The following is a 12,572-nucleotide window of genomic DNA, read 5'->3' as shown; positions in this document are numbered from 1 at the left end:
CCAACCTCCCTCTTCCTATTTCCTCAGTGGAGCACCTTGCGCCTCTCCCTCAGGTAGTGAGAATGAGGCGGCCAGAGCCTCTACATCAACACCCAAAAAGTTGGTAGTAGACAGAAAAAATGAGAAGGGGAAGGGAAAAAAAATAATAAAATGAGGAGGGAACTGCCAAAGGGCTGACAGGTCTAACAGGAGGCCATATGGTTGCATGTGAAACTCTGAAGGATACCAACGTTGAAGAACTATAGCATCACAAAACTAGCGTTCAATCTTTTATTTAACCTAATGCAAGTACAGTGTCGCAAAGTGGCATGTTGTATGTGCTAAATATAAGCATACAGTAAGCATGGAAGAGTGGCATTACAAAGCAAAAATGACACTGTAAGCAGAATCTAGAGTCAGAAAGGAAAACACAGGACACACAAGTAATGTATCAACAGCAGAGGCGCACCAGGCATTCGTTTTGTTTCGGCATAGAAATACTTGCCTTTCAGGGTCTCGTCTTGAACAACCTTCTTGGTTGGTACAGGGAGATCATTCTGTCCTGATCTTCTTTTTCGTGGCGGTGGAAGGAGTGGGGCAGTGAAACAGTCTGTTGATAGGCTAGCAGATGACCCAGCGTCATCGTGAAATGGTTGTGGGGATGCAGGCTGTGAATGTTTGGTATCTTGTTGCTTGCCAGACTCAGAGGAGTTAAACATTTTTCTAAATTCAGCTAACTTTGTTTGATAGAGTTTGTAAGCTGGGCTCTGTTCTGCATTTAGGAACCTGTGAAACAAGCACATGGAAGATATTTGGGTATATTTTTGTTTCATATGATGCAAATCACATGGGTTTTATAATGAGCTGTTCAGTAAAGCAAGTTGTTAGAAGTTACGTAACTAGAACACTCAAACAGTAAGTAATGAAATACAACAAAAACAGAACATCAGCTTAACTTCATGCCAGTGTAGAAGTTGGAACAAATGTAGATTACAGCAAAGTAATGGCCTCAAGTAAAGAGACTAGGACGACAAATGGAATAGGGTTCTGTAAATCTCCTTTCTATAAAGGGAGAGGATAGCACATATTTTGCAATAGCAAATTTGGAGGCAAAAAAAGTCTAGGCATAAAGATATTGTGTATCAATGAACGGGGTGGAGACCCTGTTTTCATTGGCATCAGATTAGAAGCGAGTTCTATACAGTTTTGAGGGAAAATAGGAGTTTCAACTCCAATCAGTATTACAAAAACCGCTGCAGCATGATCACAGGTGCTTCCAGAGATAAATCCACCAGGTCAAATTAGGTGGAATTTGTCCCAAATGAAAGGCCTGGAATTTGAGAATATCTCCCACAAACTGGTGTGTTAATACAGAGGTTGGATTGTTTTTCCCCACTCTATAGCTCTATGAAGGCTTACTCATAAACCTGCCGTAATACTGCGCCCTGGGGTTACTTATACCCAAAGTAACGGTAATGATGGTAACAAAAGGGGAAGGAGTAACTACATACGAAGATGTACCTTGAATAACTGGCTCCACTAATCCTATTTTACTTCCGATTCCTGCTCTGATAAGGTGTCTTAAGGAAGATCGACTCCAACTGCCATTGAGAGAAGAAGAGATTTGGTGTGAGTATAGTAGCACTGTCATATGATGCCAGTACCAAGGTCAGCATGCACATGCAATGCAGAGGCTGCATCTGCCAGACATGTACAATTATCCTTGAATGTAGCTATAAACAGATGTGCCTTTTCTGATAGGCTGGCCAAAGGATGTTCCTGAAGCACCAATGAAATTAAGAGTCGCTCTGGAGTGGAGTATGGGTGAAGGGAGGATGGTCGGAATTAGTAAGCATGGCTTGGTAAAGCTGTAATACCATGACCTGATTAATTTTACTGGATCATAAGTTTATGGTAAACTCCAAGTCCACTTAAGGTCCTCAGTGATTTTGTGCAATGTTCATAGAAGGGAGTGCATCCAAAATGCATTTCCACCCACAGTTAAGGGTGGCTAAGATACGGGATGAATAGGCGTAAATAGCAGCTGCTTATATGCAAGCATAGAGGCCTTGTTGGCTGGACTTTCTGCTTTACTTCTCTGCGCAAGAGCTTACTAAACTCAACTGTTCTGACTTCATTCAAATTAGAGAACTGTTCTATGTATGTTGGCCATAAAAATATGAACAAAAGGTTACATGAACACACATCTGGCACTTCCAAGAGCAGATCATCTCAGTGCTGCACCAAAAACAAATGAATGTCCTCATTTACTTAGAAAGGATATATTTTCATTCTTATGACTTTTTCCATATCCTAGCTTGAATTTAAATAAACTACTCTAAATACACTTACAGCTATAAAATCAGAAATGCATATTGTTTATTAATACAGCCAGCCAAAAACCATACAGTGATCATGCCCATGCTCACTAATTGCTTGTTTCTTTAGCGGATCCAGACAATCTCAAGCCTTTTCAGTGTATGCAAATTGCCTTGCAGTGGCTGGAATTCTATGTCAGGACCGGAGGCGAGGATTATGCTCTATCTTTCTTTAATTCCAAAAGCAGCACTTCAAAGTTCACAAAAAACACTGTTCCCATGAACCATAGGGAACATAACACAGAAACAATAGAGTGTCCATGGGCAGATAGTCCGACATCCATGCACCAATCACAGGGCCCCTGGGGGTATGTAGTCCTCTGTCGTTATCCATCCCTCCTCTTTCTTTAATGCTGCAGCCTCAGATAAGTGGTTTCCTTCACCTTCCCCTTATAACTTGGTTTGGGGCACTTGTTTCAAGAGTGAAATGCGTTTTGGACATGTTTTAGCTAATCGCTGTATTTTGCAATGTTTTTAGTTAATTGCGTAGAGAGCGCTTCGCGCGCTGACTTTGATTGTTCCTTGTCAGGTTCCGGTTTGGATTTATGACCGACGCGTTTTGCGGCACTTTGTTGGTTTTCCTGATTATGCCCGTGTAAATATTTCCGTTTCTTCAGCTTTGCGAGGGAGCCGCTACTTGGTAATCCCTCGCCTGGCCGTGGGAGCGTTTCACTCCCTAACGGCCGAGTTCTGTGGTGCCCAGGCTCGCGGTGCACCTCCTGCCGCTAGAGGGCGCTTAGCGCGCCTCAGCGACGAAGCGTCTGGCATTCCGCGCATTCTTCGCGCGTTCTTCGTTCCTGCCTCAGACGCTTCGTCGCGGAGCCTGCCCTGCCCTACGCCCGTGTGTGGCCTGTTCTCCTGCCCTGAGGCAGTGTTGTAAACGCCTCCCCCACAGTAATATTGGACGCTCGCAGGAAAGCGAGTCTGTATCTGCCATTAGGCAGCTGTTCCCTTGTCTTGAGGACATAAGCATTTAGCGATTTCAATCGCTTTAGGGGGAGGTCAGTATTCTTAGGCCCAAGCAACGCTCTGATGAGTCTGTAGGGATCCCTATACTGTTGGCAGGGTGCCCTATATTTGTATTATTGCACCAGGGCTGAGGATCCCGGGTCTTTTATACCCTTCTTCACGCGAGCACTGCCCGCACCTTATTTAGGCTGACACCCAGCCCCCCTTAACACAGAGGTTACCCTCTCTGCCCCACTTACCTGTCTGGTGCCCTCACCTGCAATGGAACTGTACGACGAAGAGGCTTACCAGCAGGACGGTCAGTGGGAGGAGGACCCCCTTACAGCCCTACAATGGGATGACGACTTTTATGACGCGGTGGATGACTCTATCCACAAGGCGGTGGAGCAGGCCATGGGGCCCTTGGAAGATCGCCTTTCCCGCAAAATAGAGCAGGCGCTAGCCAGGGCACAGAGCCTTCCCCCTCCCTCCCCCAATTCGGGGGGTGTTCTTACCGACCCTCAACCACCTCCTGCCAAACGGCCTAAAGACACTGGGGTGGACATAGATGCCTTCGCTCGCCTTAAGCAGGCGTTCTTAGCGAGCAACCCGGCTCCAGCGACTCCCACTCCATCAGGGGATTTGGCGAACGATACGGACGGCGAGACCGGCCCATCCCGTCCCTGGCGGCCGTCCCGTCCCGACCCAACTACTGAGACGCAGAACCTCTGCGCAGACATGTTAGACCCTGATTACATTTTGCATCCCCGCTCCTCAGACTGGGCTCCCTCTGAGAAAGTCGCCCAATATGTCGCCAGCAGAATCCGCCGGCCTTTAGAGGCCTCAGCCAGGAGCTGTCTTAGGGCAGAATGCCCCCGGCCTTCTCTGGAGGGCAAGGTGGCCGCTACTCCAGAGATCGATCCCCGGATGGCGACATTCCTACAAAAGTTTGTCAAGGACCCCAAACGTGGTATTGACAGATCCTGGCGAGCTTGCCAGGACAAGCTTCTGGATATCCTTGGGCCTGCCACTAAGATTTTAGATATGGCCGAAGAGGCCAAGGTATCAGGCTCTCTGATTTCGCCTGACACCCTCTCTGCTTGGGCTCAGCGCGTGGTGGTGTTCCTGGGAAACGCCAACTGCGCACTCTCTACGGAGAGACGACGAAGCTTGCTCATCAAGGTAGATCCCAAGCTTGGCGACCTCGCAGACTCCGAGGCGGGCTCCGTAGCCCAGGGAGGCCTTTTCGGGGACCCCTTTATCAAGGAATTGGGTAAATTCGTAAACACTTTCACTTCGCTAGACAGAGCCCACTTTTCCATCAGGAAAGTTTTCCGTCCCCGTGTTTTCCGGGGGGCCGGACGAGGCAGGGGCCGCTCGTCCGGCCGTCCTAATCAGGGCAGAGGGCAAGGCTCCGGTAATGGCAACTACCAAGATCAAGCCAGATTTGGAAACTTTTACCCGACTAGAGGTCGCAGAGGAAAAGGCAGAGGCGGTCGAGGCAGAGGAGCCTCCAACTCGTCCGGTGAGTGTTCTCCCTTCTTCCCGTCTAAAGGTGGGGGGCCGTCTGGCGCTTTTTTTCCAGGCCTGGACTTCTGTCACGGGGGACGCGTGGGTGCTACAGACGGTACAAGGATTTCATATAGAGTTCCATGGAGAACCCTATCAGCCGGTTCCTCCTCACCCTCTCTCCTTTTCAGCTGCCGATATGGCACTTATCGACTCCGAGGTCTCCGCGTTGCTGGACAAACACGCTATCGTCGAGACCCGACCTCACTCCAGAGGTTTCCTCAGCAATATTTTCCTGGTCGACAAGGCCGACGGGACACAGCGTCCGGTGATCAATCTGAGGGAATTCAACGAGTGGCTGGTTTTCCGCCACTTCAAGATGGAAGGCATCCATCTCTTGCGCGATCTTCTCAGACCCGGCGACTGGATGGCGCGTCTGGACCTCAAGGACGCGTATCTGGCAATTCCGATTTTTCCTCCCCACCGGAGATTTTTGCAGTTCAGATGGCGGGACATGGTGTACGAGTTCACCACCCTCCCGTTCGGTCTGTCCTCCGCCCCTTGGTGTTTCACCAAGGTCCTTCGACCCGCGATCGAGCGTTTGAGGGCGTCGGGAATGCGCATGATAGTCTACCTGGACGACATTTTGATCATGGCCCAATGTCCTCGGGTTTTGACGAACCACCTTCAAACGGCGGTGGATCGCCTTCAGAATTTAGGCTTTGTTGTCAACGCAGCGAAGTCTGTCCTGGTTCCGGCCCAACAAGTGACGTTCCTAGGGTTTGTGATCGACTCGGTGGCGGCCACCCTCAGCCTGCCTTCTCGGAAAATGACCAAGATTCGTCACGAGATTCGACGGTCTCTTGCGCAGTCGCGTCTCTCCTTGCGCCAACTGGCTCGGATAGTCGGTCTTCTTTCAGCCTCCATACAGGCGATTTTTCCGGGCCCGCTGCACTACAGGGCTTTACAACGCCTCAAGGCCCGGCACCTTCGCAGAAGCCTGTCGTATTCCCAGAAAGTCACCCTTTCAGCCGAGGCCAGGGAAGAGTTGCAGTGGTGGCTCGCCAATATGGAAGCCTGGAATGGGCGGGCGATCTTCGGTTCCGCGCCCGATATTGTTATCGAGTCCGACGCCAGCAGGTCCGGATGGGGCGCACGATGTGGCGAGTATGCTACCGGAGGTGTGTGGTCACCACAGGAACAGCGGCTCCACATCAACGGTCTGGAGCTGTTAGCGGGGTCCTTTGCGATCAAGTGCTGGACCAAGGATTCGGTCCGTTCCTGTGTCCTTCTCAGGATGGACAATGTGTCCGCGGTGCGTTACATCAACCACCTGGGAGGGACTCGGTCCCGCGCTCTCTCCGACCTGGCAGCGAATTTTTGGCAGTATTGTCTCGATCATCATGTTTCCGTCACGGCGGAATACCTTCCAGGCCACAGCAACCAGGTGGCGGATTTCCACTCACGGCATGTTCAAGACGTGAGCCTGTGGAAACTTCATCCGGGAGTGTTCACGGACCTCCAGAGCATCTGGGGTCCGTTTTCAGTGGATCTGTTCGCTTCCCGCTTAGATCATCAACTGCCCCGGTTCTTCAGTTGGCGGCCGGATCCTCTAGCAACGAGCACGGATGCCTTTCTCCAGGATTGGAGGGAGGAGACGGGTTATGCCTTCCCCCCCGTTTGCCATGCTAACGAGAGTGTCGGCGCAGGTGCGTCGCCAGGGAGCGGACATTGTGTTGGTATCCCAGATTTGGAGATCTCAAGTTTGGTTTCCAGTTCTTCTGGAACTTTCATGGGATTTTCCAATCCTACTACCCCGCTTCCCGACTCTTCTCCTGAATCCCGACGGGATTCCTCACCCCCTCATAGCGCAGGGGTCCCTGGCCCTGATGGCTTGGCGGATTACCGGGGACGATGGGCGATCCCGGGCCTTTCGGGAACAGCTGAGAAGCTCATGTCAAAGGCTTGGGCCGACGGCACGGTCAAGCGATACCGATCCTCTTGGAGGCGATGGGTGCGTTGGTGTATGCGCCGGGATCTCGATCCCGTGGCAGCAGATCTGATTGCCGTTGTGAATTTTCTAGCCGCTTTGGCTGAGGACGGTCTGGCGTATAGAACCATCAATACCTTTCGCTCTGCCATTTCGGCTGGCCACTCCTTAGTGGATGGCTCCCCGGTGGGCGAGCATCCTTGGGTCTGTCGCCTGCTTCGAGGCATTCGCCTTTCATTGCCGCCGGAGCCTCGGTACTCCCAACTTTGGGACGTGAACCAGGTCCTGAACCTTTTCTTGTCTTGGCAGCCAAACCAATATTTTTATCTCGGAAAGAGCTGTCGGCCAAACTGGCTATGCTGCTTTGTCTGATATCTTGCAGAAGGGTTTCAGATGTGCGGGCGTTGGACGTCTCAGGCAGGATCTTCACTCCCTTTGGGGTCACATTCACTATCCGGAGGCGGACGAAATGCGGTACCACCTGTGTGTCTTATCCTGCTTTTCCGGATTTTCCTAAGCTCTGCGTGGTGTCCTGCCTTAAAGCTTATGAGGAGATGTCGGACGAGTTTCGACCTCCTGGAGAGCGACAGTTGCTCATCGCATTGAAGAAACCGCACAAGGCGGTCTCCTCCCCCACGATCGCTCGTTGGGTACGTTGGGTGATGCAGGAGGCAGGCATTGACCTCCGTGTTTTTGGGGCCCATTCTACCAGAGGGGCAATGGCCTCTAAGGCGTTTACCCTGGGAGCTCGTCTAGAAGACATTCTCAATGCGGCAGATTGGTCTTCGGACTCCACCTTTAAACGGTTTTACTTCAAACCGGTGCTGGATATGGCACATTTGGTGGTGAGCAAGCTTTAAACGAGCATAATCCTCGCCTCCGGTCCTGACATAGAATGAAAAATTTCCTAGCTAACGTAACGGAAAGTTTCAATTCTATTAAGGACTCGGAGGCGAGGATTATCCCACCCAGGGTATCAGTTCTAAGGATACATTTCCCTCCCTCGTACTAGGGTAAGTAACAGATCTTCTTTGGAGTTGCAATTTTTTGCTTGTACCGATTGAATGTCTGTGCCGAAATTCCTTCCTTGCAGGGCTAAGCCTTAGCCAAGGTTCTCGCTTACGCTGTCCTTTGCTTCCGCAGGCGATTCTGGCAAACAGGATTCGTGAGGATCTGGAACTGGCTGGCCTGCAGCATCGAAAGAGGAGGGATGGATAACGACAGAGGACTACATACCCCCAGGAGCCCTGTGATTGGTGCATGGATGTCGGACTATCTGCCCATGGACACTCTATTGTTTCTGTGTTATGTTCCCTATGGTTCATGGGAACAGTGGGTTTTTTTGTGAACTTTGAAGTGCTGCTTTTGGAATTAAAGAAAGATAGAGCATAATCCTCGCCTCCGAGTCCTTAATAGAATTGAAACTTTCCGTTACGTTAGCTAGGAAATTTTTCATTCTGCTTGGAAACTAAGTGATGTTGGAAAGTGGATTATTATTTGGGTGGACAAGTGTCCACCTCAAAGGATAAGGCAATCACTTGCTAGATGTCACACAACTTGAACTAAACCTGTAATCAATCCTTGTTAACATGACACAAAGCAGTCATGTCTAAATCAAAGACAGTGTGTAAATAGTTCATGCAGTTTAAAAAATAAAAGTCACACAAAGCACACCAAAATTCTGCAACCAATTTCAAATAATGAAAAACAATGTTAGGGGTAAAATAGGACCAAAATGACAAAATCCAATAAGGGGAACCAGAGATGTTAATTTGTAAAGCGTAAAAAAAGCACATGATAGTCTATGGAAGCAGTAGACTCAGACCTAGGCACAATTTGAGGCTACAGCGACAGAGGCCTGGTCAGATACATCAAGTGGATTGGGCCCAGTGAAAGTCAAACAGTATGAAAACGTTTCAAAGTTCTAAACTGAAAAGGGAAATAGCTTTTTATTTTTTGGTTAAAGAAAAATATGTCTCCTTGTAGGACAAGCCTGAAACTGTAGCCGCCGCTATGGAATTGCCGATCAATTTGTACAGCAGGTTGGTTCCCCTAAAACTCTGGAGCTCGAGGTTTCTGCTTGAAAAACATTTCAAGTTCCAAAACAGAAAGGAACGTTGTGGTTTTTCAGAGATGCTGGGACTTTTCAGAGGAAGAATCTGATATTTAATGTGATGCAGTGGAAGTGCTGTTTGGGAACTTTTTGACATAGGTCTCACTGGAACAAAAATGTGTAAACTTTTTCCTGTAAGCCCAAGCACCCATGGGAGCACACTTCTAAGCATCCAGGTCCTCAGGGTGGGCATCCAGAGACTCTAATGGTGCTAGGCAGAGGTCACCGGCAACGTTTAGTCCAAGTTTCAGTTGCTACTGGTCAGCTGGGAATTGTAGGGACAAAGGCCTCTTGCAGCTATTTGTGACCCTTTAGCCAAATAGTAGGTCAGTCAACGGACCATGTGAGTCCACTTTCTTGTCCTGGGTTCAAAGGGGAGCAGTTTCAGTCCTTCCCAGCTACTCACAGGTCACAAACAGCAGGGCCAGCCCTCTTCTGTTGTTCAGCAGGTCCAGAAAGTGTCCTGCTGAAGGCTGGGTGAGTGTTCACCAGCATGTGGGGGGTGGATACTCCTGGGTAGTATCTAACTAATGGGCTAGAAGTTCACAGTGGCAACCCTACCTAATTTCAGTAGTCCCAGTTTGCCTTTCTGCAAACAATGCCACAGTGCCCATCACTCTCAAAATCCAAGACAGGGAAACTTCTCGTTTTGTGTGGTGAGTTTGTGCGCACCCAGAGGTGCGACTGGGTTAATGAGCAGTTCCTTTCTTTGTAGCCACTCAAAACTGGTTCTGGGGTAGTTTTGCTCCTACTTGGTTTGATGTAGACTTATTAAGGGGACAAAAGCTGGGGCCTTTCCAGATGTCACCCAATTGCCTGCTGCAATAGAGGATTTCAAGATTTTGACAATTCTATCAGATTAGGCTTTAACTTTCTTTACTGTCACTCACAGCCTGCTTGGGGCTGCATATAAATAGCTCACTTGCTAGACCTCAAGATATTTCCCCAGCGTTATACTCTGCTCCTCTGCACACTCCCTGCTAATGACCTTGAGAACCTACAACAAATCATGTGGCAATCGCAGGTTTTCACTGCTGGGCCTAAAACCTGTAATCATCTGCTGGCTCATCTTATATGAACTCTCTCACAAACCCTTTTAAGGAAAAAGATGAAGAAATTGCTTTTTCTTTTTTAGGACCGCCCTCCCTACGGTGTCTCCGCTGTTGGATGTACTTTCAGCCGAATAATGAACCCAAGTGTTGTTAACATAAATAAATAAATTAAAACTCTGCAAGAGAGAAGTAGTTTCATACCCTTTTCCAGCTTTAAGTAAAGCCCCAGGATCTCACTGTTAGGACTAGTAGTATTAATTTGTATTCTGCACCACAGCTTTCCTTCCTCAATGCCACACTCCTGACCCTCCGGCTTGTCTTGATAGTGTTCGGAAATGTTGCTTCATGCAATGATACCAATAAACCATCTACCATTAGATTTGCTCTCATAATGCAGGTGTTTTCCCTGTGGGGATTGGCGTCCTTTTTAAATTTAAATTTTTTTTTAGTTTTTTTTTTAACAGGGGTGCTTCCTCCGTACCCTTGCTCCCTGCTGACAGACATTTCACCACCTACACAAGCAGCGCTATTCAACAGGTGCTGCAGTGCAGGTAGTGAAATGTCCGTCAGGAACTAGGTGGCCCGAAGACTGCAAACCCTACACTTACACAAAGAGCTACATACCAAACCCGTTTCACACAAACTAATTTGATTAGCAAATATTTGTGGTCTAAACTGTTACTGCAAATCTTCTAGCAGTGCTGAGATGAAAAAACTATCAATTTTATTTAAAGCAGAATCCCTTCAATACCTCAATAACTGATCACAAAGGCTGTCAACTTACCAAAAATTTGGATTGCTGGCCAATTTGTCAATGTTGAATGCTTCCATTCCAAGGCCCATCTCAGCCACAAATCGAGCAAGTTTCTCAATGGAAACCTGGGTTTTTGCTTCTACTGCATTTCATTAAAGGAGAGATAAAAAAGAACAATTAATTTGATCCTTTAATGTACCTTATCACCAAAAAAAGCGAAACAATATGTCAATTTATTGCAACTTAAAGGAATTGTTGGCAGTTTGTCAACGGTGCAAAGCACCTCTCAATAAGTGCACCTCCTTTCTCAATGCACTTTTTATTGTTGTTGCGTAAAACACACCAGATTATCCATCTTTTTGTTTGAATCAATCAGGAACTGTTTACTTGATACAGTACACCGACATACTGATAAGGTGCCCAGGGTCCCCAGTTGCACAGACAGCTCACAAGTTTACAGAGAGTGCTGTATTTTGAGACATACTTAATGGCGTACTGCTGGATCAGTGTGTCCAGCATAAATCCTGGAGACCCAGATCCATGCCAGATGTTCGGGATACATTCTGTCTATGTAATTTAGTTCCATTTAAAATTACTGTATGCACATTCATTATGACAACTGGAAAATCTGTCACTGGCAGGGTCCTTCTGAACATATGTTGAACAACCTGAGCCCGACGCATAATCCTACACTGCCTATTAACCTCATTTCTATGTTCTCTGCTTGACTACTGAGCTGCTAAATTCAGAATCTAGTAACTCTCGTCTTTTAGCATTACCGATGGTTAATAAAATAACGTCTCCTATTTGTTTGGGCTACTTTTGGTGTTACTTGTGTCATCATCAGAGTTTCCGAACCATGCTGCATCAATATAGTTCAGTTTACAATCTGTGTTGTCTTAGGGCTCTTTTTTGTCTTGTACAAGAAACGGTATGAGATTCCCAGCAGGCTGTCACCGTTATCACCATAGTTAGTTTTGTCTCCTGTTCATCTTTCCCAGAGGTAACTTATTTGAGCAGACCCTCCTGCGGCAGATATCCCCTGTTATTAGACATCCTGTGTCCACGATCACTTAAAAGTATTTTGACATTATTCACTGCTTTCATTAGAGGATGCTGTCAATTTCTATACTGTCAGTGCTATGCTGTGGCTTTAAGCATGCAGCTCTGAATCACTGGTCAGCCATATAGCAGTGTACATCGATCCTGCCTCTGTCTTATTGGTCACTGGATGCCTACACTGACAGAAGCAATCAGCTTTCTCACGAAAAGGTTTTCATTTGCGAAGAATCTTGAGAAAATATGTACAGGTTCTTGACAAAGTGTAGCTTAGGTCAGTGGTTCCCAAAATTTTGACTCCTGAGGACCCCGCATTGACTCACAACTGGAAGCCGGGGACCCCAAGCAATTTGTATGATTTAAATTTCAAACATTAAAAGAGTAATTAAAAAAAATAAACACATGTGCACACAAAAGAAATACTCGAATTACTAAGGATTTTAGTAGTTTATATTGAAAGAGTTTGCAAAAAACAGAAAATTTTAATGGGAAGGTTGGTGCTGCATCTACGTGATTAACTTTTAAATGGTTAGTTTTATTTCGCAGTACAAGGCTCCTGCTCCTGCCAGGAAACCCAAAGCAGCCCTGGCAAATGTTTTCAGGCCAGTCACCAAGTGCAGTGAGTGAGCCTGCCCACTACAAAGGGGGCTTAGGGAGGTTCCCCACCTCCCCCCAAGAAAAATTAAGATTCAATGGTGCAGTCGACAACACATTTATCATTATATATTGAATTGCATTAGCTTATAAAGAATAGTAAATGATGACCTTACTATGCACCAGGATACAACAA

At 47.4% G+C, this 12,572-nt stretch overlaps 1 protein-coding gene across 4 annotated transcripts in view; it reads right to left on the bottom strand.

Moving 5' to 3' along the window:
* LOC146772283 (uncharacterized) overlaps positions 1–12,572 on the bottom strand; it is a 75,199-nt gene that overhangs the window by 36,457 nt on the left and 26,170 nt on the right. For all 4 annotated transcript variants that reach the window (XM_085638939.1, XM_085638938.1, XM_085638940.1 and 1 more), the window contains 2 exons: positions 10,754–10,865; positions 485–765 (listed from right to left, as the gene is read on the bottom strand). In XM_085638939.1, coding sequence (XP_085495065.1) covers positions 485–765; positions 10,754–10,865 — 393 coding nt within the window. The remainder of the gene's footprint in view (positions 1–484; positions 766–10,753; positions 10,866–12,572) is intronic.

The sequence above is a fragment of the Triturus cristatus genome, chromosome 12 (genome assembly GCF_964204655.1).
Source record: "Triturus cristatus chromosome 12, aTriCri1.1, whole genome shotgun sequence".
NCBI lineage: Eukaryota > Metazoa > Chordata > Amphibia > Caudata > Salamandridae > Triturus > Triturus cristatus.
Note: the sequence above shows the minus strand (reverse complement) of the source record. Positions and strands in the feature narration are given on the sequence as shown.